This window comes from Zootoca vivipara, chromosome 2, assembly GCF_965207765.1.
Source record: "Zootoca vivipara chromosome 2, rZooViv2.hap1.1, whole genome shotgun sequence".
Lineage (NCBI taxonomy): Eukaryota > Metazoa > Chordata > Lepidosauria > Squamata > Lacertidae > Zootoca > Zootoca vivipara.
This window is the reverse complement of record NC_142584.1, coordinates 107,517,293-107,545,003: the sequence shown is the minus strand read 5'-3', so window position 1 is coordinate 107,545,003 and position 27,711 is coordinate 107,517,293. Positions and strand designations below refer to the sequence as shown.

Below are 27,711 nucleotides of genomic sequence, written 5' to 3'. Positions count from 1 at the left end.
GTTCCAGTTTGCGAACTTTTTTTGGAAGCCGAACATACTCCGTTTTGAGTGTTACGTTTCCAATCTGAGTGCCACACTTCCGATTTGATCTGAGCCTTAAAAAGCACACAGAGCTGAAGAAAAAGCCACCCTCATCACCTTATATCCAAGAAGGTAGTGATTGGTGGTTTTGGTGGGGCTTATAGGCTTTGTGGCCACCAGGGGAAAAGGGGGCACCCCCATATTGGCGGTGCCTGCTCTAAGAAGATGCTTGGCTCAGGAATGGGCTTTCAGCACTAGAATTGAGCTCCAAGTCCTTCCACATACAAAAACAACTTCTGTTTTTTTCTCCCAGGCACAGAGCCTGATTTTTAGAAAACACGCACACATACACAATCCTTTTGGGCTGCTGTCCTTGTCAAACAGTTGGGAGACAGGATCCCTTGGCGATCTACCCAAAGAGCTGCCAGGAAATCCAGATCTACCTCCTCCCTGCTCGTGCTTGTTCCTCTTGGTGATTCTAGCTGCATGAGACTCAAGGATGCCCTCTGAAAATTTAAATGAAAAAATGTCAGCCCCACATTCAGAGGTGTGAATAACACTTCCTGATCTTGGATTGATTGCCTTGGTGAGGCTGGTTCGCACGCCACTGCTTGCAGACATTTCCCCTTGTTACGGAGAGCTTAGCGGACTCATGCACCACTTCCAGGATGGCTGAGGACATACTTTATGCTGATATAAAGTTCACTTCTCAGCCACACTCTTCGAGCCTGCACAGCCCATCTCAGCAACTTGGTGAGTGGTAGTGTCACCTGATAGCTTTTAAACATTGGTGGCTGTCTTTGGGACATGGGGGCTAGAAAGTAGGCACTTGAAACTTTCACCAGGATGGTCATTTGGGCTCCGCTTGGACCCCCATGTTTCTGTGCCATTTTTTTTATGGCTGCGATCACGCAAAATAGTTGGTGCAGGTGTGCAGGAAAATTGCCCCGGCATATGGGAGAAATAGAACCCTATACAAAAGGTTGCATCTAAGCAACGGAAAGGTTGCTCTAGGTTCTGCTTAGGGCAAATTCGTTGAAATCAATGAACCTAAATTAGTCAGGTCTATTCACTTCCATAAACATGAACTGGTCTACTTTGAGTAGGAATAGCATTCGATGCAACCCACAGAAAAGGAAGGGGACCAACATGGATAGCTGGCGCTGATGAATACTTGAGGTTCCTGACCCCTATGGTTGTAATTCGTGGGCAGCCATTTAATTTTAATTTTATCCTGATTCTAATTTTTAAGCTGTATTTTAATCAATTGTTTGATTGTGTTTTAATATATTTGATATTTGTTGTTAGCTGCCCTGAGCCCAGAATTCCACACGTATCTGCTTATTAACATAGATCAACTTATGCTGACAAAATCATCTCAATTTAACACTGGAATTCAGCGCACAAGCAATTTAACACTGGAATTCAGCGCACTTTAGATTAAGGCAGTCTATGGCTCCTTCACTGTCTTGTTTTCAGCACCTGCTAAAACTTTTTTTATTTCAGCAAGCGTACCCAGGCATGTCTTTGTGTGTGTGTGTGTGTGTGTGTGTGTAAGTTCACTCCGTATAATTGTTTTATATTTGCTTATTTTATTTATATTTTGATTAAAAAAGATGTGCTTCAATGCTTGCTTTTGCTGGTATTTTAATGAATATTTTAGGTCGTTTTTGTGAACTGCTTAGAGGCTTTCTGTTGAATAAGCACTAATAAAACAAAATAAATCGGAACAAATAAAAATGGGGTGTTTTTATTTTTAAAAAGAAAAGCAACTATAATTCATTGTTATTATTTTGGTTTAGGCCCAAAATGTGATGCCAGAATATGGAAGGTTTTTCGTTTCGTTTTTGAAATCCACTATGTGGCCCAGTAATTAATCATTCGCCTCCTCTCCTCACAGATTTGATAATGTCTGTGAATTTGTGAATTGCGCTGCTAATATTTCTGCTTACATCTATAGAGCAGCACATTTGGTGACTATTTGGCATATTGGTGTGGAAATAAATTCATACGGGTGAACGTGTGGTGTGGGTAACATTGCTTATGGGTGGGAATGTTGGCTTCCCCACACATCATATCACTGCCTTTCCCCCTCATTCTGCAATCGGTTGGAGGCAAGCTCACTTAAGACTGCATAGATAAACACATCCTTCAATTTTGTAAATTAGTCGTCACTCTTTATAGCTGTTCCCCAGCATTCCCGTTGGATCCAGATCGCTCTGTGGGCAGCATGCATTGGGAATGTCATCCTCGTGATAGCTGTGATAGTCTTGGGTGAGTATGAAACTATATTTATAAGTAGCTATGCTTTTAGTGACAAACCTAGACAGCATGACAAACCTAGACAGCATCTTAAAAAGCAGAGACATCACCTTGCCGACAAAGGTCCGTATAGTTAAAGCTATGGTTTCCCCAGTAGCGATGTATGGAAGTGAGAGCTGGACCATAAAGAAGGCTGATCGCCGAAGAATTGATGCTTTTGAATTATGGTGCTGGAGGAGACTCTTGAGAGTCCCATGGACTGCAAGAAGATCAAACCTATCCATTCTTAAGGAAATCAGCCCTGAGGGCTCCCTGGAAGGACAGATCGTGAAGCTGAGGCTCCAATACTTTGGCCACCTCATGAGAAGAGAAGAATCCTTGGGAAAGACCTTGATGTTGGGAAAGATTGAGGGCACTAGGAGAAGGGGACGACAGAGGACAAGATGGTTGGACAGTGTTCTCGAAGCTACGAACATGAGTTTGACCAAACTGCGGGAGGCAGTGGAAGACAGGAGTGCCTGGCGTGCTATGGTCCATAGGGTCACGAAGAGTCGGACACGACTAAACGACTAAACAACAACAACATGCTTTTAGTGGAGGGGGGAGGAATGCTCTAGTTATCTCCCGCTTGGACTACTGCAATGAGCTCTATATGGGGCTACTTTTGAAGGTGACTCAGAAACTACAATTAATCCAGAATGTGGCAGCTAGACTGGTGCCTGGGAGCAGCCGCCGAGACCATATAACACTTGAAAGATCTACATTGGCTCTGAGTATGTTTCAAAGTGTGCTCCGAGCACAATTCAAAGTGTTGGTGCTGACCTTTAAAGCCCTAAATGGCCTCGGCCCAGTATACCTGAAGGAGCGTCTCCACCCCCATCGTTCAGCCTGAACACTGAGGTCCAGCACCGAGGGCCTTCTGGCGGTTCCCTCCCTGCTAGAAGTGAGGTTACAGGGAACCAGGCAGAGGGCCTTCTCGGTGGTGGCGCCTGCCCTGTGGAACGCCCTCCCATCAGATGTCAAGGAAATAAACAACTATCTGACATCTGAAGGCAGCCCTGTTTAGGGAAGTTTTTAATGTTTGATGTTTTATTGTGTTTTTAATATCCTGTTGGAAGCCGTCCAGAGGAGTGGGGTATATGTAATAAATTATTATTAGTAGAAGTAGTAGTACCGTGTTTCCCCTATTTTAAGACGTAGTCATTATATAAGCCATAGCAGGATTTTAAGCGTTTAGGAAATAAAAGCCATACCCTGAAAATAAGCCATATCTTAAAACCTTGTACAAGCCTACGTGCGCTGAAGTGGCCTCTAGTGCATAGAAGCGGACGCCACAATAATAGCACGCGGAGTGCAATGGGGGTCGACGCCCACAAAAGGATTGCAACCAGCCTAAATCCCGCACAGCGCAAGCCCGCGCGGGCTTCCGCGCAAATAATCCCCAGCGTGTGCAATGGAGCAAGTGCGTCGAGGACTGCAACTTTGCAGCGCCATCCCAACTAGGTTGAATTCTGTGGGTCTTGTAGCCACACCACCCCCACCCCCACCCCCAGGTAAATGGGGCCGGGATTCAAGGGGCCACGAGGAAGTCCCTCGGACGCGAACAGGCAAAGCGAAAGAAGCGCGGCTTTCCTTACTAGCGCTCGGTCATCCTCCAGCTTCCCACATAAGATCAGTGCGCCTGCTGCGATCCCACGACGGCAATGGCATTCCCATATTCTTCCGGCTTAAGGAAACCTTGGAGGACGGCGAGGCGGCTCGCTCATGGCGCTCCCGAGCGGCCTCTCGGCGGGAATGGAAGCAGCCAAGCGCCTCGGTCGCTCTCGGCGGCGTTGCGCAACTCTCCGCCTCCTTCCTTTGTGTAGGTCCGGGAGAGGGGCAGGAGAGACACCCCCGGCGGGAGCTGCCTCTTTCCACGTCGGGGACTGGCTGCAAAGGAGGCTCCCCAAGCGGCTGGGTCTGGGCCGCAGGCGGCGGCGGCGCTGAGCGCACGGAGACGGCCCACGAGGCGCGAGGAAACGGCCCGCCTCCCTGGCGAGCCTCTCCGGGCGCTGCAGCATCTCCGCGCCCACGGCTGCTCTGCGCGGCGGGAAGAGGGAGCAAGAGGACGCTGGCGAAGGCTCGCCACGAACTGCTGCCCTCCCCCGGGTGCCGCGGGCGTAGCCGATTTGGCAAAGGGCCCCCGGGACCACCGGGGAAGATCAAAGGCAGCTTAATTAAAAGCAGCGTCCTGAGAATCAAGGCGCCTCTGCGGAGTGAGCCTTAAGGTACAAGACATCCCCTGAAAATAAGACACCGTGTGTTTTTTTGAGTAAAAAAAAGAATAAGACGGTGTCTTAAAAAGGGGGAAACACGGTAGTAGTAGTAGTAGTAGTAGTAGTAGTAATAGTAAAAACAACAACCAATCTCTCATTCCTAATGTTTTTATTATGAAATGAGCACGGCATTTTTTGACCTTCAGAATGGGACTCCTCCTAACACATCTGAAATTGCACATTTGTTTTCTGCTTTAAGACCGTTTTCAATAAGTTGGTTAGAAATCATGTTCCTGATTAAAGGAAGGCATACTTCTTGGTATGCTAGTTTCTGAGATCTAATGTGACAGGAAGTCAATGTAGCCTGCAACTGACTCTGATAAAACCAATACAGTACATTTCCAAGTACTGCGGTGTGGTGGGTTTAACTAACCACATGAGGCGAGAAATTCAAATCCTTATGCACACATTCTAATTCTCTTTTGAAAACATGACCAATTTTATGCATGAATGTGGGACAAATCGTAATGTGTGTGTGTGGTTTTTTTTAAAAAAATCTAAGACATTTGCCACATATGGTATTTAACCAAGGTGGCTGGAAACATTTTGGGAAATCATTGAAAAGTGAATGAATATTGAAAATCATTAGTGGGGCACAATGTTTAATGTTTCTGGAGTCCAAAATCCAGTTTTCAAGGCTCAGTAATTGAACAATGGGAAGTTTATGAGTTGTTTCTACTCAAGGGTATTGTGAAAAAATAGTGGTTTTCACTTGGGCTAACAACATTTGCAAAATCTTCATTCAGAACACAAATTTAAATCCTAAATTGTAGTAGATGTTTCAAAACCTTACTCTTGGCGTATTAACCATTAACTCAAGAAAATGTTTCTAGATTCAGGTAGGTAGCCGTGTTGGTCTGATGCAGTAGAAATATATTAAAAAATTGGCTAGTAGCACCTTAGGGACCAACTACGGTAAGTTTGTTCTTGGTATGAGCTTTTGTGTGCATGCACACTTCTTCAGATACCAAGAAAATGTTTATCTTTGTAATTATCATCAAATGTTCTGAGCAGCTCAGCTTTTAATATTCATATAGGAGAACTATTGTGCCACTCCATGGCCACTGTTGCTGGCCTCCTCCCTTGGGCAGCTTGTAGAGGCTGCTGGAGAGCAGGTGAGGAGGAGGAGAGGCTGTGTCCACGGAGGCCCAGCCCTGCCCCATTTTCATCTGAGGAATGTTGGAGGTTATCACATAACCTCCAACATTTTTCTGATGAAAATAGGGACATAATATTCCATCATCATCATCATCATCATCATCATCTTACTTTTATTATTTATACCCCTCCCATCTGACTGGGTTGCCCCAGCCACTATGGGCAGCTACCGACATATATAACATAATAAAACATTAAACATCGAGGAACTTCCCCATACAGGGCTGCCTTTGGATGTCTTCTAAAGGTTGTATCTCCTTGGCTTTGTGGGTGGAATAACTCCACACCCTCCAACATTTCTCCAATGAAAATAGAGATGTCCTAAGGAAAAGTGGGACATTCCGGGATCAAATTCGAAACCAGGATGGCTTCTGTAAATCTGGGACTGTCCTGGGAAATACAGTGGTACTTCTGGTTACGAACCTAATTCGTTCTGGAGGTCCGTTCTTAACCTGAAACTGTTCTGAACCTGAGGTACCACTTTAGCTAATGGGGCCTCCTGCCACCGCCACCGCTTGATTTCTGTTCTCATCCTAAGGTAAAGTTCTTAACCCGAGGTACTACTTCTGGGTTAGCGGAGTCTGTAACCCGAAGTGTTTGTTTGTAACCCGGGGTACCACTGTAGGGGCAATTGGAGGGTAACAGGATTCTAGCTTGGGGAATTACATTTCCCTCACCTCAGGGCTCCTCCACATTTTACTCTAAATTGAGTGTGAATCCTCAGTTTTCTTCAGATTGAGTAACTGCAGTCCCCACATGTGTGCATTAGGCTTTGTAAAAAGCTTTGAACCAGTATTTTGTGTTGATACTGATTTCCAATTCCTCGTTTTGATCTGGGCTATGTCTTCTTGTTTCCAGCTCTTCATTTGTTAATAACCCCTAAACTCCCACCCACCCATGGAAGTATGCTGTCTCTCTGTGTCTCTGTTTGGTGCAATGAACAATATTTCGGTGACTTATGCTGATATCAAAGTGCAGCAACTGTCAAAATTTGAGGCATTGTTTAGGGAAGTTGTTAATGTTTGATGCTGCATTGTTTTTAATATTCAGTTGGAAGCCGCCCAGAGTGGCTGGGAAAACCCAGCCAGATGGGCGGGGTATAAATAATAAATTATTATTGTTGTTATTGTGCTGTTTATGGTTGCAGGCCTGTTTAGCATTTGCTGCTTGGCAGGGCCAGCTTAAAACATCTTGCCAATGTAGGCAAAATGCTTCACACCCACTCACCCAGAACCAGGTCCCCTCCCCAGCCCCGTCACCGCAACTGCACCCTCACCTGTGGCTGCACCCATGCTGCAAAAGTGCAGTGGTGAGGGAGCAGTGGCAAGGGTGAGGGCAACAGGGCTCCGTTGGCAGTGCGGGTCAAACCCCTCAGAGCTGGCAGCAGCACAAAGGTGGGGGACAGATCCATCACCTGAAACAAATGGCTTCACCTCGCCTCATGCATGGGCCACCCCTGCTGCTTGGTAACAGCTTCTGAATGGAGACAGAGAGTTTATCGTACTTTTGATTTTTTTTAATAAAAAAACCTTATCAGTGCTTTTTTTCTGGGGGGATGAATCTTTGTACTTTTGTCTGTTTACTGTATTTATTTCCTCCGATTTGAATTATAAAATGGTGGCTGAATATAAGCACTGCTTATTATTAAACATTTTCTTAGTTTACAAAACTATCTGTGTTGCCTCTTTTAATGCTTTTAGACCAGGTAAATTCATTTTAAACTATGTCAGTGAAGCAACATATTCTGATTAGCTGTCAATTGGGAGTAGACTGACAGGTGAGGAGAAGTAATGCCAGTTGGCAAAGTCAGTGAGGGAGAGAGGGTGGGAGGCAAACACATCCCAAAGCTGAGGTGAAAATGGGTATCTGAGGCCCGAATAATAAGCTGTTCTTCCCCATTATGTTAATAATGGTTTCCTGGTGAATATCAGAAGAAGGGAGCTGGTGGCTGTGTTAGGCCAAGTTGCTGCCCCAGATAAAAAAAAGTGGCAGAAGTGTGTCACCTCTGTCCATCCTGTCTATTTGTAAATAAATGCAACTACAGTGGAACCTCGGTTTATGAACACCTCGGTTTATGAATTTTCGGTTTATGAACACCGTGGACCCATCTGGAACGGATTAATTCATTTTCCATTACTTTCAATGGGAAAGTTTGCTTCAGTTTATGAACGCTTCAGTTTATGAACAGACTTCCGGAACCAATTACACCCATGCTTCAGTTTATGAACGCTTCAGTTTAAGTACTCCGCGGACCCATATGGAACAGATTAATCCACTTTCCATTACTTTCAATGGGAAAGTTCGCTTTAGTTTATGAACGCTTCAGTTTAAGTACTCTGCGGACCGTCTGGAACGGATTAATCCACTTTCCATTACTTTCAATGGAAAAGTTCGCTTCAGTTTATGAACGCTTCAGTTTATTAACAGACTTCCGGAACCAATTGTGTTCATAAACCGAGGTACCACTGTATTACAAAAATGCTATAATCTTGAAGGCACCTTCCTCCAAAGGAAGCTGAAATTAGGGAAGCACTGAACCTTTGGAACATCTCGGTGCTTGGAGGAATACAGTGCAAAAAAGAGAAATATCTCACAGATTCCAAGAACGACAGGTTATTTATTTCTGCAGCATGCTTAAATTGCAAAGGACTCATCCTTTTTCTTGGCATCTGTGAGGGTTTTTTTGCAGTTCATTCTTATATGCTTCCTGGTTTTGTGAGGAATAGGACAATTGCAACAATATATTCTGTTTTGAAAGCAAATGGCTTCAAAATCTTTCTGTCTTTAAAAATGCTGTTAGCAATCCCATGGCTCCATATTTTTTTCCCCTAAAGAAAACAGGGGCTTCTTAATGTTTGCATAGGAGGAATTTTGGCAGGTGTGTTTACTTACATCCCTGCATGATAATATGTTCCTCCCAAATTCCCTCCTCTGCACAATGAGTAAGTATGCAAGTGTCCTGGTCTGTTTTGCAGCTTGCCCTCATTGTCTTATCATATCCATCTTCTTCTCCCATGCCTTAGCCTCCATATTTTGAATTTGTGCTTTAATATTATGCCCATTCATTTAAATGACTTTATTTGTTTTGCGGAAACAGCTTTACAGTTGGAAGTTAAAAAGGGGGGGAATGTGCTGAACAATGGTGGATGCAATGCCTCAACAGACAAGTTTCAGGCTTTCCTAAGACTCAACTTCTGCAATCAAAAACAGAATAGATCCTCAGGTAGAATTGATATATTGTACTGCTGTCTCATTTAAGCATAGCTGTTGTATGTAAGAGCTTGCTTTCAGTTCACATCTATGTTGTTTTGAGGCATAAACCTTCTGTAAAGAAACTAATTTCATTCACTGAAATTCATTCATTTCATAGACTTATAGAATTGTAGAGTTGGAAAGGACCCCTGTGATGCAGGAATGTCAACTAAATCATAAATAACAGATGACCATCCAACCTCTGCTTAAAAACCTTCAGGGAAGGAGAGTCCACACCCTCCCAAGGGAGACCGTTCCGCTGTCAGACAGCTCTTACCATCAGAAAGTTTTTCCTGATATTTAGTCAGAGTCTCTTTCCTTGCAACTTGAATCCACCGTTTCAGGTCCAACTCTACTGAATAGGAAAAAACCGGTTTGGTCCATCTCCCATGTGGCAGCACACATTCCAGCTTGTCAAAATCCTTAAATTGTGGCACCTAGAACTGGACACAGTACTCCAGGTGGTGTTTTCATAGCTTGGTGGTAGAGCACCGATCTTGGATGCAGAAAGCCCCAGATTCCATCCCTGGTGTCTCAAACTGCTGCTGGTCAGTGTAGACAAAATTGATCTAGATGAACCCAGTGGTTTCCCTCAGAATGAGGCAGGTCCCTATGGTCCTAAATTATCAAGCATTGGTGGTTTCATTCCAGAGCTAACTTCACACTCAGCTGTGGCCATTGCCTTTCTCACTAAGAGCCAGGTGAGGGAGAGGAGACCCACCCATTTGCCTTCTGGCACAAAGCCACTTCCTTTGTTATATCAAGGAAGGACAGCATTTAAGGCCATTAACTCACCTGGTTAGTTCAACAATGGAATCCTCCATTAGATTTTAACCTTTTCTGGATCCAAGACCCCAGGAATTAGAAGGGATTCAGGTATAATGGAGACTGACAGCCCCCCCCCCCGAAAAACAACCCCACCTCACCACAGTATTGTCAACACGGAGCTACCATGAGACAGACTGTGGAGACCAACTTGGACATTTAAGGCTGCAATTTGTCTTGTAAACTCCATCTCCATCTTTGTCCTCTAGAGGGCTCTCTGAACTCTACGTATATAAAAGACTATAAAAGAAGCTTTAAAGGGGGCCAATCTGAATCAAGCTGCATGCCTGTTTCCCATAAAAATCACCTCCCCACCTGATAGCTATTGTCTCACCTCCCCCCCATTCTCCCCTAAAAGTTTCTGGCTCAAACAGAGGGCATATTTTTGGGTGAGAAGCCAGCACTGAGACCTGGTGGAAATGGAGAGTATAATCTGGATCAGGGCTCTTCCTTCAAAAGAAATGTGGCAAATGTAAGTACAATACAAAGAAAAAAGAAATAAAGTGAATAACATAAAAAGTTGTTGGACCCCAACTTTGAGGAGTTTCAAAGAGCACCTTGCAAACCATCAATTTACTGAACAACTTTACTCAGCCTAGAGACACTGGGTCCTTACCGCTGCAGAGCACTTATGTTTTTCACAATCGAAATGGAGGCCCAGTCATAATCATTAAGTGTCTTTCCTTCCACAGATAATTCCACTTGCAAAGTGTGCCCTAAACAATGGCAGCTCCACAGGGACAAGTGCTACTGGCTATCAGAAAATCTTACAACCTGGGATGAGAGCCAACATGACTGTTCAACAAGGGATTCTCAACTGCTGGTCATCCAAGACAAGGAGGAGATGGTAAGGGGACAATTACATATTTCAGGCAATGCATTCCCATGCAGGTTAATTCTGAAAGATGCCTGAGTTCAACTCTAGCTTAGTAGCTCTGCAAAGATATCATGGTTGGTGACTTGAGAAGCATGTGGATTGTAGAGTCTTGCTTAGTGCCTCATCCCATTCCCACCCATGGCCAGTTCATCAGTGTCTAGATAGGGCCTTGGGGAGCTTGACTAGTGTGAACCAAAGCAGTAAGTTGCAAGCAAATCCCTGTAACTGTAGCCCAACTCCTCTTTTTATTTAGAAAGACTCTTTAGGAAGGTGAGGTTGGTGGTGGAGCAGGGGCAGAGGAGGAGCTTGTGTTCCACTTGTTATTTCCCCATTCCACGCGGCCTTTTAGCGGCTTTCCCCCATGGATGCTCTGAAGCTTGTTTGGAGGCTTTTTCAACAGTGTTCCCACTATATGCAATTTCACTGCGTAAATGGGGAGGCCTGTATTATAAATGCTTAATGCTGCTTTGATTACTGTTCTTGATGAATGGTTCTTTATAATTAATATCAACTTTCACATGTTACTACTTTATTTTATTTTAATGTAAGCTTTATTCTGAAGTTATCAACATGAAAAATTTTTTTAAAAATAAATTCTCTCTCATACAGGATTTTATAAAAAGCATTACAAAACATGCAGCACACTGGATTGGACTCTCACAATTAAAACTGGAGAAGAAATGGATTTGGATTACAGGCTCCCAGCTTGATCAGAGTCTGTGAGTTGTTATTGTTTTTAATCAAAGCAAAAAAAGACCACACAATTTTTAGAGCTAAGATTATCTTGGTGTGCAATTAAGGCATTTGTTTTTGCACTGGTTACAATTAAGTTGCCAGCTTTCTCATGCAGAGAGAGGGGTAGCTAGAGATGTTGCCAAATTTCACATTTAATTTGCACTGAACATTTAAGCAAGTGCTACTCTTGCCTGTTTATAAGCTAAAGTTTTAGTAGGCTGATGGAAAATTTGTAAAATATATTTTTTGCTTCTTCTATTGGCTGCTGAGAAGATACCCTCAGTTGACTCCTGAGAAATCAGAAAAGGTCTGGGGTGGCAAGTTTCCCTTCCATGAAGGCACGAGAGTAGTACTATTTTTATTTTATTTTATTTATTTTTATTCACTGGCCACCTCGCTCCCTGCTCATGGTCTCAATTGAAGTGCCCCCCATGCTCCACAGCACTGGTTCTTCAGGGGAAGGAAAAATCCTTAGGGGCATGAATGGAACCACAGTGGGAGGGAGTGGAGGAGTAATTCTTCCCACTTTGCTCACAATCTCAATCGCTGCCTCCCCAGCATTGATAATGTGAGGAATTCCGGAGGCTGTTGTAGAGAGTCTTGCACAGAGCAGCTGGTGAAGTTTTTGAAAAGTGAAAGAATGGTAGAAAATCCTCACCCTCCTTGTCCTAAACAGTGACAACATCCTTCTCCATGGAATTCTTTTTTTAAAAAAATACTCACTCTGTTTCTATTTTCAGTATTCTGCCACTCTTAACACACACAAATGGTCAAAAAAGTATGCCTTGGTCTCTGGTGGAGCATTCCCCCACTGCTGTAATCCCCCTTGCCAGGCCCAAAAGTAAATTACTTGGTTTGGGGGCAGTAAAAGGGGGAGATGGTGCTGCTCCCACTATAATAATAGTATTATAATAATAATTTATTATTTATACCCCGCCCATCTGGCTGGGTTTCCCCAGCTACTCTGGGCGGCTTCCAACAGAAAAATAAAACACAGTAATCTATTAAACATTAAAACCCTCCCTGAATGTCTTCTAAAAGTCTGGTAGTTGTTTTCCTCTTTGACATCTGTTGGGAGGGCGTTCCACAGGGCGGGCGCCACCACCGAGAAGGCCCTCTGCCTAGTTCCCTGCAACTTGGCTTCTCACAACGAGGGAACCGCCAGAAGGCCCTCGGTGCTGGACCTCAGTGTCCGGGCAGAATGATGGAGGTGGAGATGCTCCTTCAGGTATACTGGACTGAAGCCATTTAGGGCTTTAAAGGTCAGCACCAACACTTTGGATTGTGCTCGGAAACGTACTGGGAGCCAATGTAGATCTTTCAATACCGGTGTTATATGGTCTCGGCGGCCACTCCCAGTCACCAGTCTAGCTGCAGCATTCTGGATTACTTGTAGTTTCCGAGTCACCTTCAAAGGTAGCCCCACGTAGAGAACATTGCAGTAGTCAAAGCGGGAGATAACTAGAGCATGCACCACTCTGGCTAGACAGTCTGCAGGCAGGTAGGGTCTCAGCCTGCATACCAGATGGAGCTGATAGACAGCTGTGAGTCCTGAATGACTCCCAGGCTGCGCACCTGGTCCTTCAGGGGCACAGTTACCCCATTCAGGACAAGGGAGTCCTCCACACCTGCTCACCTCCTGTCCCCCACGAACAGTACTTCTGTCTTGTCAGGATTCAACCTCAATCTGTTAGCCGCCATCCATCCTCCAACCGCCTCCAGGCACTCACACAGGACCTTCACTGGTTCTGATTTGAAAGAGAGGTAGAGCTGGGTATCATCCGCATACTGATGAACACCCAGCCCTATCGAGCTCAGTGTGACTTTCTACCCTCTCTCCACTTTGATGCTACTCATGCATGTTTGAAGGATTCAAAGGCACTGCAACAAGCTTATTGTACATTTTCAGAACACTCATGCTTTCTATTAAGAACATGAAAAAATAGTTGTAACAGACTTCAGTCCTGATATTTAGATGTACCCTTTTCTTCCACAGATTTCCAGAACGAGACTATTCTGAAGGAAACTCTTGTGCTGGAATAAAAGATAAAGTTACCTCTGAACAATGCAGTCGTATACTTCGGTGGATTTGTCAGAAAGACCCTCTCCTACTGTGATTTTTTAGTTTGATAAAATGCAATAATTATGTGGGTTTTTGTTATTTGCCAGGACCACACAATAAAAATGTCATTGAGTGAATGAGAAGATTGTGTAAAGGTATTATCCCATTTTCATCACGATCCTCATTGTGAAACTAGAGGTAGCACACCTAAAATGGAATTCTAAGTCTATTTATTTTGGTTACTAAAAGATTAGTTTTAAGTCACGATTGAGAATCAGCTGAAGAATTTGTCGGTGCAAAATAATAATAAACAGGGAGGGTGCCACTGCTGAGAAAGCCCTCTGGCTGGTTCCCTGTAACTTCGCTTCTCCCAGATAGGGAACCACCAGAAGGCCCTTGGAGCTGAATCTCAGTGTCTGGGCTGAACGATAGGGGTGGAGACATCTCAAGGAATGGGTGCAGATGTGTCAGGCTTCAGGGAATCGGCTCCCCGCCTCCTGGCAGTAGTTAAGCAGAACAAAGAGAAAGGAGTCTCTTAGCAGTTAGAAACTTTAATCATCACAGTGAGAGAACAAATAATCCATTCCTAGGAATGAAGGTGCTTATCTGATCTTCTTGACCTTGGGCTGATTGAATGAACACTTTTAAGTGACAGTGAGTCTGTTAACTCTCTCTCTTCTAGTGTTTCTTCTCCTAGCTGTTCCCCATCCAGTATGTCCCAGCTTCTGCCTTCTGAACTATGTCCCTCTGCAAACCACTGTTCAAAATCTATACTGTCCTCCTGCTCCTGGAAAGGAGGGTGTCTTATCTCCTGAACAATTGTAGTAATGACATTGTGCAAAATGTGGCAAGATTTCTGAGTGACATTATGAAATTACATCCCCATAGATCCTATGAGATCCATACAGAACAATGGGGTTGGAGACATCTCAAGGAATGGGTGCAGCTGTGTCAGGCTTCAGGGAATCGGCTCCCCGCCTCCTGGCAGTAGTTAAGCAGAACAAAGAGAAAGGAGTCTCTTAGCAGTTAGAAACTTTAATCATCACAGTGAGAGAACAAATAATCCATTCCTAGGAATGAAGGTGCTTATCTGATCTTCTTGACCTTGGGCTGATTGAATGAACACTTTCAAGTGACAGTGAGTCTGTTAACTCTCTCTCTCTTCTAGTGTTTCTTCTCCTAACTGTTCCCCATCCAGTATTCCCCAGCTTCTGCCTTCTGAACTATGTCCCTCTACAAACCACTGTTCAAAATCTATACTGTCCTCCTCCTCCTGGGAAGATTCAGGATCCTGATCAGGAGCAGGGGGAGGCCCCCACATTCCTCCTCAATGCAGTCCTCCTCAGCATGGTCCCTGACAAGCTGGTGCACTAGATTTAACTGTGCAAATGCACTTCTGGCCAGACCTGGGCACCTAGGTACAAGGCTGAGTCCAGGAAGTTGCATATCTATATGCAGACGACACCCAGATCTGTCTCTCTGTTCCATCTGAATGAGGAGAAGCAATTGAGTTGTTAGACTAGTGCTTGAAGGTGGTGATGGGCTGGATGTGAACCAATAAACTGAAGTTGAAACCTGAAAAGATATGTGTCCCAGGTCTCAGGCCCAGGAGGTGGAGAGGCAATCTGCCCTTGGTATGCTAGCTATGAGCCCTTTTGGACGGTGATGACTTGGCCATTGTACTCCATGCTCTGATAGCTTCCAGAATGGATCATTGCAATGCACTGTATGTGGGGCTGCCTTTGAAGACGACTCAGAAACCTCTGTTGGTCCAACATGCAGAAGCCAGATTTCTGGCTGTGGTTCTGTATGGATCTCATAGGACCTATGGTGATGTAATTTCACAACGTCACTCAGAAATCTTGCCACATTTTCCACAATGTCATTACTACAATTGTTCAGCAGATAAGACACCCTGCAAAAGTCAGTGTGATAAATCCTCTTTCAATAAGGGGGCCAAATACTTTTCACACATTTTTGCATAAAATGGCCAATAAAATAAAATGTGTCTTATGGATTCGACCTGTTTTGTGCCAAAGGTGTGATCAGTAGGAGTTAGAGGTCTGTTCAGTGCACATCCAGTCAGAGCGGTAGCTAGGTGATCTTGCGCCCCTGGCAGAACCGTCCAGATTGTGCCCCCTAGCCATGGACAAATTAGGCCTTCTTTCCACCTCTCCTCCAATCCCCTCCCTCCACCCATTTAATTCTTCACGCACCTTGTAATGAAGTCTTCCACAAAAAATCCAATATTTAACTTATTATTTCTTAATAAAAGTTTTCAGCAAAGAAAATTATATTTTTATGTGAGTTGACAGGGTTTTTAATGTAATACACAGATAGGCCTAAATGAAACGTACAAACAATACAGTTGTACCTGGTTTAAGTACTCAATTGGTTCCAGGGAGCCATTCACTCCCCGATAAGTACTTAATCTGAGCGCCGCTTCTGCGCATGTGCGCAACGCGGAACCCAGAAGTAAACACTTCTGGGTCCGCGGAGTACTTAAACTGAAAGTACTCAAACCGGAGCGTTCTCAAACCGAGGTATGACTGTATCATACTGATTTGTTCCACAATGATAACTTTACATTATAATACTATATAATGTAAAATGGCACTACTTTTGCCATATCTGTGTTATTTGGTTGATATAAAGTAAGAAAACTATTCACAAGTCACAAGTTCTTATTCACAAGAGTTGTTATTTGAATTATTTTTTTAAAGTCCAGTTAGGCCAACTCTGGCTTTAGGTAGCAATCTCCTCAATGAAGGAGGCAGCTCCTTGTGTTGTCAGTAAGATACTAACAGGAAAAGGTGCTCCATGCATGACTTTGCAATCCACAGCTGCAAAAACGCAAGGGAACTTTCATGGCTTGTGCAGGCAACTTGCCCTTTTCAGACAGGAAGGAAAATAAGCACCTGTGTGGAATATGGAGACACCTCCCCACACCCAGCAATGGTGGAATAAAACATGCTCTTCCAGGAAGTTTAACATGCTCTGGAGCTGGACTGAGCCCTCCTGGTGAAAAGTAAGATGCAAGCTGGATCACAACTCCAGATTCGGATTGCTTACCTGCTTAGGTCTACAAAGGTGGGAAGGAGGAAGCACACAAGTCTGCGTTTTGAAGAATCAGGCATAAAATTGTTCTATGATTTAAATGCTTCTAATGCTTCCTTGTGCTATATAAAAAAATAGAAGAGCGAGCTTCCGGTTCAGCGCCAGCGCCGTCCGGCGGGGTTCGTCTCGCGTTCCGAGGCGACCAGTCACTGCAAGGGAGGGGGAAGCAGCAGGAGTGCCGCTGCACCCCAAAGAACCCCAGATCGTGCGTTCTGGGGGCGGAAATCGCCAAGCAGCGTCCCAATCCCGACTCCCCAACTCTCCGGTAAGCTCTAATAAGAGCTCCGGAGTGAGAAGGGTTGTAGTCGCGGGGACATTTTGGTGCGCCATCGCTACCCTTGCAGGGAGAAGCTCCGTGCCGGAGGCGGGGAGCGCTGGATTTTCCCAAAGAAGAAGTCAAGAAATTGAAAGACCGTGAGTAAAAAGGACTTAAAGACTTAAAATTGGATTTGAGATTTGGAATGGGGGTGAGATTTAAAAAACGGAAGCCGATCTCCCCCCTACTGATTTAAAGAGGAAGCAGCTTAAGGAGGAATCCCAGTGCTGGGGACTAAAAGCTTTATTCCTTGAATATCTCCGAGGACTGACTAAAGACTCTCCTCCTGAGGCAGGGTTAGGGGGGAGAATTGTTTTAGACATTAAGAATCCCTGCAAACTTATTTAATTGAAGTAAAATAAAAAAATTCCTTCAGTAGCACCTTAAAGACCAACTAAGTTTTTATTTTGGTATGAGCTTTCGTGTGCATGCACACTTCTTCAGATACAGTGAAATGGGAGTCCCCAGGCACTTATGTAGAGAAGGGGTGGGGAGGGGTGGGGATGGGGAGGGGGGATCACTCAGAAGGGTGGTGGAAATGGGTGATTGACTGACTGATAGCTGTTGATGACCGAAAACGACTGCAAATGGTTTTGCATGAAAAAGCAAGGGTTGAGATGGCTGAACAGTGGGGTTGGCAACAGTGCCCTTCAGCTCTCTATATTGGACAAACAGGCCAAACCCTACGCCAAAGGATAAATGGACATAAATCTGACATCAGGAACCAGAAGACAGAAAAACCAGTAGGAGAACACTTCAATCTCCCAGGACATTCTATACAAGATCTCAAAGTAGCTGTCTTACTACAAAAGAATTTCAGAAATAGACTGGAAAGAGAAGTTGCTGAATTACAACTTATCACCAAGCTCAAAACCATGGAGGGACCTGGTTTGAACAGAGATATCGGATTCTTATCTCATTATACATGATAAGCGATCTTCAGCCATCTCAACCCTTGCTTTTTCATGCAAAACCATTTGCAGTCGTTTTCGGTCATCAACAGCTATCAGTCAGTCAATCACCCATTTCCACCACCCTTCTGAGTGATCCCCCCTCCCCCTCCCCACCCCTCCCCACCCCTTCTCTACATAAGTGCCTGGGGACTCCCATTTCACTGTATCTGAAGAAGTGTGCATGCACACGAAAGCTCATACCAAAATAAAAACTTAGTTGGTCTTTAAGGTGCTACTGAAGGAATTTTTTTATTTTACTTCGACCCAGACCAACACGGCTACCTACCTGTAACCAGAATTATTTAATTGAAGAAGAGACCCCCTCTGTGCCCTGAAATTCGGCACCCTGAACAGAACAGCGAGTGGAATATAATGGGGGGAGCGAAAGGAAGGAATTGATACTTTAAAACTTTGGGTTTGATATTTGAGAATATATTGCATCCAGTTTGGGCTATGTGGAAGAACTGCAACTTGTAAGCACTTCCTGTTTCCCAAGTTTTGCTCTGCCCTTGGAAAGCTAGAAAAATGTCAACAGAAGATTACACACCTGGCTTCCAGGAGAAAGTTTTGAGACTCTTGTGGGAAATGAGAATTAATATGTGTAAGACTCGACAACAATTGGAAGGAATAAATCAAGATTTACAGAAAAATGAAACACTTCAAGAAATGATGGATGAGGATAAACAGACAGACGAAATGATACACAACACAGTTGAAGTAAATGAAGATGAAATACAGGACTTGCCAATGAATAAAGACTTAGCTGAGAGTGGAATTAACCCTCCTCAGGAGGGGAAAAAGCAAGAATTTTTGAAGAGACAGAAAACCCACAAGAAAAGCATCATGCAAAGAAGAAATGACTTATGGGGGGGGGAATAGAGAAGACTGGATTGAAAAATTTGTCAGGAAGGGGGTGGGATGAAGGAGGTACATTTGTTGTTTAATAGGATGGATAAAAAAGGACTGAAAACTGGATCATGGACTTTGGTACTTGCTGGACTGGAAGGGGAGGGCCGGGATCAGGGTATAGAGAGGGAAGAATTGAGGATAAAGATAAGATCTGGAATTGGGAATGTAAAAAGGTTTTAAAAATTTATGGGAGTTTTGGGGGGAAAATTGAGGCATGGGGGAAAAAAAGGAAAATTGATAAGCTAGAAATAAGATTTAGAATTCATTTAGAAGTATCAAAAAAGCGAATTTGGTAAGATGATGGAAGGGACGGTTGGGGGTTCTGGACCTCTTGCGTGCGGGGAGCTCCTGGTGGCAGGGGGGGCTCCTGGGCGGGGAGGGCGGGGGGGAGGGAAGTCCCAATTGGAAAAAGAACCATTGCCTCTCTCTTTCTTTCCTCTGGGACTCTCGGTGGCAGAGGGAGTGCTGGGGGGGAGGGGAGGGAGGGAAGGGAGGGAATGGGAAAAGTTGTTAGAAAATAAATCTATCAGAAATAAGGATACTATTGAAGTAAGATTGGAGAGTGTGGAAAATAGAAAGGGGAATATGAGAAGAAAACTGCTAAAGAGGAGTTAAAAATGAAAATCAGAAAAGGGGGGAGGTAGGGGAAGCCCATAATAATACAATGATTTTAAAGGAAAGAAAGGAACAATTATTAATTGTTCCTCTTTATTTTTTTCTTTTTCTTTTATTTTTTTCTTTGTTTTTGTAGTTGCTCTTTTTTTCTTTTTTTCTTATTCCTGTTTTTTTTGTTTTTTGTTTTATTATTCTTTTTGGGTGAGCTTTGATAAAGTTAAGATAAATAGTTGGGGGGACACTCGCTCTCTTCTTGTTTCCCTAGGATCCCTCGGTGGCAGGGTTTTTTTGGTGGGGATGAGGGGGGGTGGGGACAAGCCCAGCTATGAAGATGCACCACCTTCGACTGCGCACTGTCCATGGGGATACCTGGTGGCAGGAGGGATCTCAGGGTGGGTGGGTTGGAAGGAGGAGGAAAATATGTTATTTTATGTTTATGTGTCTAATTTTTTTTGTTCTGTTTATATGCAAAACCAATAAAAAATATTTTTTAAAAAAATAGAAGAGTATGGAAGATTTGCAGGCCTAAAAATAAATTATGATAAAACAAAACTGTTAGTGAAAAATTTGGAAATAAAGGGGGGGGGGAATTGCAAGAAATAACAGGATTAAAAATTGATTTAAAAATGAAATATCTGGGAATCCAAATGTCAATTAAAGGGGTAGATTTGATTCAAGAAAACTATATTGAGACATGGAAACAAATTAAGAAAAATATGGAAATCTGGGAGAAATTAAAAATTTCATTTATGGGTAGAATCTCGATGGTGAAAATGTGTGTTATCTCCAAGATGAATTATTTATTCCAGAATTTACTTCTATTGGGAAAAGAAAAACTCTTTAAAGAGTGGGAAAAGGATATTTCCAAATTTATTTGGAACAGGGGAAAACCCAGGATCAAATATAAAATCTTAATAGATCACAGAGAAAGAGGAGGGTACGGGCTGCTGGATCTGGAACTATACCATGATGCAGCAGCCCTGATATGGATTAAGGATTGGCTGGAACTGAAAAATGAAGACCTCTTGGATTTGGAAGGAGAAGGGTTGGCCTTTGGATGGCATTGGTATTTAATGAAACAGAAATTAGACAAAAAGAATATATTTATGTATAATATTGTAAGAAAGTCATTATATATGGTATGGCAAAAATATAGAAAACTTTTTTGTGCCCAAAACACCTTGGTGGGTATCATGGGAGCAACATGGGAGAGTCAACATGAGAAATGAATGGCCAACGTACAAAATGCTATTAGAAGAAAAAGATGGGAGTTTAAAATTAAAAGATTATTCGGAAATTTAAAAATATCTAAATACCGGTAGTTGGCTACAATATTTCCAAATTAACCAAAGATTTATGCTTGATAAAAAAAAGTAGGATTTGATAAAGAGATGTCAGAATTGGAAAAAATATTATTAGGAACTAAAGAAAAAGTGATAAAAAATGTGTATCAAATATTATTAAAATGGGAAACGGAAGAAGAAATGACAAAAAGCTCGATGATAAAATGGAGCCAAGATCTGGGAAAAGTAATTATGTTAAAGAATTGGGAAAATTTGTGGAAGCGAGATATAAAATTTACTCCTAATTACGATCTAAAAGAGAATATATTAAAGATGCAAAATAAGTGGCACTTAACACCAGCCAAATTGGCAAAAGTGTACCCGGGGACCAGTAATTTGTGCTGGAGATGCCACAATGAAGTTGGCACTTACATCCACATGTGGTGGTTATGCAAGGATGTCAAGGTGTTTTGGGACACAATATACAAAGAATTAAAGAAAATATTGAAGTATTATTTTTAAAAATGCCCTGAATCTTTCCTGTTAGGTATGGTAGGTGAGGATATTAAGCCTATAGATAGGTGTTTAGTAAGTTATGTGATGGCCACGGCAAGAATATTGATTGCAAAAAAATGGAAATCACAGGAATTACCAAGTGTGACAGATTGGCAACTTAAACTATTAAATTATTATAATCTGGAGAGAAAATATGAGGGATTAAAATGATTAAAATTGGAAGTGAAAAAAATTGGAAATCATTTATAGATTACATTAAAAAGCAGGTGGAAAAATCAAATCTCCTTCCAGATTTGTAAAGGTTCTATCAAGTAAAGATTAAAAAAGCAGGATGATATTGAAAAGAATTAGGAATTAAGTATATATCATAAATATTATGTTGTTGTTGTTTAGTTGTTTAGTCGTGTCCGACTCTTCGTGACCCTATGGACCATAGCACGCCAGGCACTCCTGTCTTCCACTGCCTCCCGCAGTTTGGTCAAACTCATGTTCGTAGCTTCGAGAACACTGTCCAACCATCTTGTCCTCTGTCGTCCCCTTCTCCTAGTGCCCTTAATCTTTCCCAACATCAGGGTCTTTTCCAGGGAGTCTTCTCTTCTCATGAGGTGGCCAAAGTACTGGAGCCTCAGCTTCACGATCTGTCCTTCCAGTGAGCACTCAGGGCTGATTTCCTTAAGAATGGATAGGTTTGATCTTCTTGCAGTCCATGGGACTCTCAAGAGCACCATAATTCAAAAGCATCAATTCTTCGGCGATCAGCCTTCTTTATGGTCCAGCTCCATAATTAAAAAGCATCAATTCTTCGGCGATCAGCCTTCTTTATGGTCCAGCTCTCACTTCCATACATCACTACTGGGAAAACCATAGCTTTAACTATACGGACCTTTGTCGGCAAGGTGATGTCTCTGCTTTTTAAGATGCTGTCTAGGTTTGTCATTGCTTTTCTCCCTAGAAGCAGGCGTCTTTTAATTTCGTGACTGCTGTCACCATCTGCAGTGATCAAGGAGCCAAAGAAAGTAAAATCTCTCACTGCCTCCATTTCTTCCCCTTCTATTTGCCAGGAGGTGATGGGACCAGTGGCCATGATCTTGGTTTTTTTTGATGTTGAGCTTCAGACCACATTTGGCACTCTCCTCTTTCACCCTCATTAAAAGGTTCTTTAATTCCTCCTCACTTTCTGCCATCTAGGTTGTGTCATCTGCATATCTGAGGTTGTTGATATTTCTTCCGGCAATCTTAATTCTGGCTTGGGATTCATCTAGTCCAGCCTTTCGCATGATGAATTCTGCATATAAGTTAAATAAGCAGGGAGACAATATACAACCTTGTCGTACTCCTTTCCCAATTTTGAACCAATCAGTTGTTCCATATCCAGTTCTAACTGTAGATTCTTGTCCCACATAGAGATTTCTCAGGAGACAGATGAGGTGATCAGGCACTCCCATTTCTTTAAGAACTTGCCATAGTTTGCTGTGGTCGACACAGTCAAAGGCTTTTGCATAGTCAATGAAGCAGAAGTAGACATTTTTCTGGAACTCTTGGAACTCTCTAGCTTTCTCCATAATCCAGCGCATGTTTGCTATTTGGTCTCTGGTTCCTCTGCCCCTTCGAAATCCAGCTTGCACTTCTGGGAGTTCTCGGTCCATATACTGCCTAAGCTTGCCTTGTAGAATTTTAAGCATAACCTTGCTAGCGTGTGAAATGAGCGCAATTGTGCGGTAGTTGGAGCATTCTTTGGCACTGCCCTTCTTTGGAATTGGGATGTAGACTGATCTTCTCCAATCCTCTGGCCATTGCTGAGTTTTCCAAACTTGCTGGCATATTGGGTGTAGCACCTTAACAGCATCATCTTTTAAAATTTTAAATAGTTCAGCTGGAATATCATCACTTCCACTGGCCTTGTTATTAGCAGTGCTTTCTAAGGCCCATTTGACTTCACTCTCCAAGATGTCTGGCTCAAGGTCAGCAACCAATACTATAAATATTATAGTATGTGGTTAAAATTTAGAAACAGGAGTTGACTAGAGAAGGTTGACAAGTAGAAAGGGTGGCAGGGAGGGAAGGGGAGGGAAAGGGAGATTTTATGGGAAGCAAGAAAAAAATGAAACACAAATGTTATTTTGTTAATTGTATTTGTTTTTCTTCAACGTTTGTAAAGCATTTTTGAAACCAATAAAGCATTTTTTAAATAAAAAAACAAGCCTCTGGGTTGCAATGCAAATGAGAATCAAACATAGAGCAACATGCAACCATACATGGGAATGCAATATCAATTCTAAAAGAACTCTTTATAATGTCAGTAGGGCAGCAAATCCTATATAATAAAGTCCAAGTTGTCCCTGTGTCCAAGTTGTCCTGTGTGTCCCTGGGGTACTGCGCATGTACCCCAGAGACACAGGGATTGGACGGAGAGACAGGACGCACACACACGCGCGCGCTCTCCCCCCCACCTACCATTTCCCTGCGGCTGCCAACCGCCGCTCCTGGCTGGACTGAGCGTTGGCGGCGGGGGGGGGGGAGAGTGCGCACGTGTGTGCGTCCAGCAAGGACAGGTCCCAGCAGCGGCGGACCAAGATGGCGGCATCGGGCTCCGGGGCCTTCCTCAAGCCCCTCAGGTGTGGGGATCCAAGGAAGGAAAGGCGGCCTCCCGTCTACTCCGGGCCCTTCCCTGAGCGCTGCCCAGGCAGCGGGAATCCGAGGCGAGGCAGCCTCCGCTTCTTCTCCCCGCACCTGGTCAGGTCCTTGACGAGGGCCTGCAGCTCGGAGAGGAGCTGGTAGTGGCGCTCCTGCTGACGGGCCAGCCGGTCGCCCCCGCCGAAGCCTCCCAGTCCTCCGGCTCCTGCTGCTGCGACTCCGGCGGCCAGGCTTCCCCCTGTCGTCATCGTAGGCGAAGCCTGCGCCGAAGCGCACCATGGCTGAGGGAGGCAGCTAGGCCCAGGCGCCGGACTCCGCCTCCCCTCACGCCTTCCCCTCGCGCGCTTTCCCTCCGTGAGGGGCCTGCCCTTCAAGGCCAGGCGCTTCTTGCCGTGCCCGCCCCCTGTGCCTCTGGGCGTGAGCAGAGGGCTGTCCCTCTCTCCTCCGCTGAAGCGGAGGGCGAAGGGCGGGCTGCCATGCGCCCACAAAGGCAGGGTTAGGTGAAACCGTGTGTGTGTGTAAGGGGACGGCGGTGTGTGTGAGGGGACGGCGGCAGGAGGGGAAGCCTTTGTGTAGTGAGGGGAAGAATAGGGGGCTCTCTCCTTCGCCACCCTCCCCTCGAATCAGCCCCCTCTTCTCTTTGTCTCGCCTCCCTACCCCCTTTTCCCAGCGGCGGGAGCGGTGCTCGCTCCGGAACTCATTGTCGGGCAGCAACGCCTCTGAGCGTGTGCAGAATGCCCACACTTTTCTAGCGCCCATTTTCTAAACGGGCTGAATGACACTAGTAATAGTATACAATATGACAACTCATAGAAGATGCTCTTCAATAAATAAGTAATGAAGCAGGATTCAATAGTATATGAAAGTCTCTGCTGATCACAACTCAAAAAGTCAATCGTAGAAAATCATCATCATCATCATCATCATCATCATCATCATCATCATTCTTTATTTGACTGTCAGCCAGAAAAGATACATTTCTCAGTACAAAATTAAAACATCTAAGACATCTAAAAACTAAAATAAAACATGGGCAGCAGTAATATAGGCTATACAGATAAACCCACATCAATGCAGTCAATTTCAATCTTATGACGCTTGAGAGCTAGGAAGAGAAATTTGGCCACCAAGAAAGCTATTTTCCCAGTGGGATTATTCAACAAATATACAACCTGACTTTCTCTGGATAGAGAGCTAAGCTGAGATAGGCATGGGGCTACGAGACATTGTCTTAAATCTACCTGGAAAGGACAACTCAGGAGGATATGTTCGGTGGACTCTACCTCACCCAAGGCACGATGGCAAGTTCTCTGATCGTATGGAACTCCCCTGTACCTTCCCCATAATATCACAGATTCGAGGACATTCAGTCTGGCCGCAGTGAGGAGTCTACGGTATTCCACATAGTAGATTACCGTGAGATAAGGAGCTGGTGTAACCTGATAGATCTGCTCCTCCAGGAACATCCCTGGTTTCACACAGGCTATGTCCTCTTGTCTAGCAATATCACCCAATCTCTGAACAATCACGGCTCTAGCTTGACTGTATGTCATAGACTCCAAGTAAAGGTGTGACAGTCCGCAAGTCTGTACTTCGTCTAAGACCTCCCTTTTCCACGATGATTGAAAATCATCCCTCAATATCAAGGGGGCCAAACCCACAGGTTTAAAGTATAGCTTAAGCCATAGCCAAAGCTTCACTTTCAGGGCCACATACCGAAAAGCTTGGCAGCCAGCTTCTAATCGCATGACCGCACCTGCTACAGAAGGGGGGGAGGGATCCTGAGGATGGCTCTAAGAAATTGCGATTGGATGGATTCCAGTCTTAAAAAATCCCTGCGTGAACCCAAAGCAATGCCCACCAAAAGTAGTGGGAGGACTTCTATTTGGAAAAGTCTCAAAGCCACTTTCACTGTTTGTGCCTGTTTCTTGGCTGCTTTGGATGCATTTGTAGCAATATAATCTCTATGTGCCAAAAAAGACCTGTTTGATCGGATTACCTGGCCCAGATATTTGAAACAACTAACCTGCTCCAGAGAAATACCATTAATCGACCACGAATGGGGTTTCGGTCGGGCAGAGAAGACCATAATCTTGGTCTTGGCATAATTAAGTTGAAGCTCGTGTTGGTTCCCGTGTTCATAGAGTGCTTGGAGCATTCTCCTCAGCCCAATGGGGGACATAGCTAAAAGAAGCGGCATCATCTGCATACAAAAGGACATTCAGGGCACGACCTGCTAAATGAGAAGGTAAGTGGTATAATGTTCCAACGATGCTGTAGTATAATAAGTTGTAAAGATGAACAGTATTTCCAGATAATTCACTGTTTTGTCATTACTTGTGAGGGAATCAGCTCGGCCCTTTGGCCACAGAGGTGGAGCGCCCACCCGTCTGCCTTTGTCGCCTGCACGGAGGGACTCTCAACGCAGGAGCTAAATACAGAAAAATCTTCTTTATTTGGTGGGCAGGGATAGCGGTGGGAAGCCGATTTTGTGCCCCTCTCTCGTCTGCGCGCCTGGCGGGGCCCCACCTCACCACCCCCTAGCTACGGCCCTGCATCCACTGTCCTTTCTTATTTTTGAACTGGTTTGCTGCAGATCCAGGGGTCTTCATGTCGGCCATTAGAGCTGGCAAAACCTTGATGGTTCATGTAAGCAGATTTTCCTCCCCCCCGAATTTCAAACCTAAAATATCAAACAGAACATATGTTGAAATAATAATAACAATATTTTTATTATTAATATGCCAAACATCTGACTGGGTTGTTCCAGCCACTCTGGCCAGCTCCCAACGAAATATTAAAAACATAATAAAACATCAAACATTAAAAATTCCCAATGAAGGGCTGCCTTCAGAAGTCTTCTAAAGGTTGTACAGTTCTTCATCTCCTTGACCTCTAATGGGAATGTGTTCCACAGGGCGGGGGCCACTACCAAGAAGGCCCTCTGTCTGGTTTCCTGTAACTTCACTTCTCGCAGTGAGGGAACCACCAGAAGGCCCTTACAACTGGACCTCAGTGTCAGGACTGAATGATGGGGATAGAGATGCTCCTTCAGGTATACAGGGCCAAGGCCATTTAGAGCTTTAAAGGTTAGCATAACAGGAGCCAACTCCTAGGTGCCAAGATCCCTTTGGCCCTCCAATAAAATATTGGAGGGAAGTTAATGGGCAGTGCCACTCAGATGGTGTGTATGTGCTACATCTTCTGATCAGTTATATGAGGCAGGTCCAAGCAGGAGATAACCAGAGCATGCAGCACTCTGGTGAGACAGTGAGTAGGCAGGTAGGATCTCAGCCTGCGTACCAGATGGAGCCATCAGAATGGACCTTCAGCTCCATGGACAGCTATGAGTCCAAGATGACCCCAAGGCTGCACAACTAGTCTTTTAGGGGCCCAGTTACTCCATTCAGGACCAGGGAATCCCCCAAACATGCGTGTCCCCCCCCCCCCAGAAACTGTAATTCTGTGTTGTTGGAATTCAACCTCAATCCATTAACTGCAATTCATAGAAAATATCTATAGAAATATCCCTGGGAACCAGCATAAGACCAAGTAGTGGAAGAAACAACAAACATAGGTGCAGGAAGGCCTAGAAGTAAATTTTCACTTGAAGAATGCAGTTGCATTCATATTCATATAATACAAATATTCATATTTCTAGGTAGCTTTTCCACTGAAATATTTTCTTTAGAATTTGGCCTAGAAAGGAAACATCAAACATCAAACTCTCGCTGCACTATGACTGAAAATGAACTGTGTGTGCTGCTCACCACACGGTGGAGCTCTGTGTATAATAAGTGAGAAGGCTTCTGGTCAGTTCCTCAACATTCAGGCAGACTACTAGTAACAATTGTGAAACTA

The 27,711-nt window shown here is 44.1% G+C and overlaps 2 protein-coding genes across 8 annotated transcripts in view; one reads left to right on the top strand and one right to left on the bottom strand.

Annotated features, from left to right (window-relative positions):
* The first annotated feature begins 526 nt into the window (after nucleotides 1-526).
* On the top strand, nucleotides 527-13,654 carry LOC118078672 (killer cell lectin-like receptor subfamily B member 1B allele C). Its single transcript, XM_088663412.1, has 6 exons — nucleotides 527-774; nucleotides 2,206-2,295; nucleotides 8,854-8,979; nucleotides 10,526-10,680; nucleotides 11,320-11,429; nucleotides 13,442-13,654. The coding sequence occupies exons 1-6, from the start codon at nucleotides 690-692 to the stop codon at nucleotides 13,560-13,562; spliced, it is 687 nt and encodes a 228-aa protein (XP_088519538.1). The 5' UTR covers nucleotides 527-689; the 3' UTR covers nucleotides 13,563-13,654.
* Nucleotides 13,655-24,773: 11,119 nt separating this feature from the next.
* Nucleotides 24,774-27,711, bottom strand: part of LOC118081057 (C-type lectin domain family 2 member B) — a 74,173-nt gene continuing 71,235 nt past the window's right edge. For all 7 annotated transcript variants that reach the window (XM_088663408.1, XM_088663407.1, XM_088663404.1 and 4 more), the window contains exon 6: nucleotides 24,774-26,533. In XM_088663408.1, coding sequence (XP_088519534.1) covers nucleotides 26,422-26,533 — 112 coding nt within the window. In that variant the 3' untranslated portion in view covers nucleotides 24,774-26,421. The remainder of the gene's footprint in view (nucleotides 26,534-27,711) is intronic.

Bases quoted from the DNA above. Each gene is read 5' to 3' on its own strand.
- LOC118078672 (XM_088663412.1), top strand. From the start codon at position 690: ATGGCTGAGGACATACTTTATGCTGATATAAAGTTCACTTCTCAGCCA. The intron at 775-2,205 runs GTGAGTGGTAGT...CACTCTTTATAG, and splicing joins CAGCCCATCTCAGCAACTTG to CTGTTCCCCAGCATTCCCGT. The intron at 11,430-13,441 runs GTGAGTTGTTAT...TTTCTTCCACAG, and splicing joins TCCCAGCTTGATCAGAGTCT to ATTTCCAGAACGAGACTATT.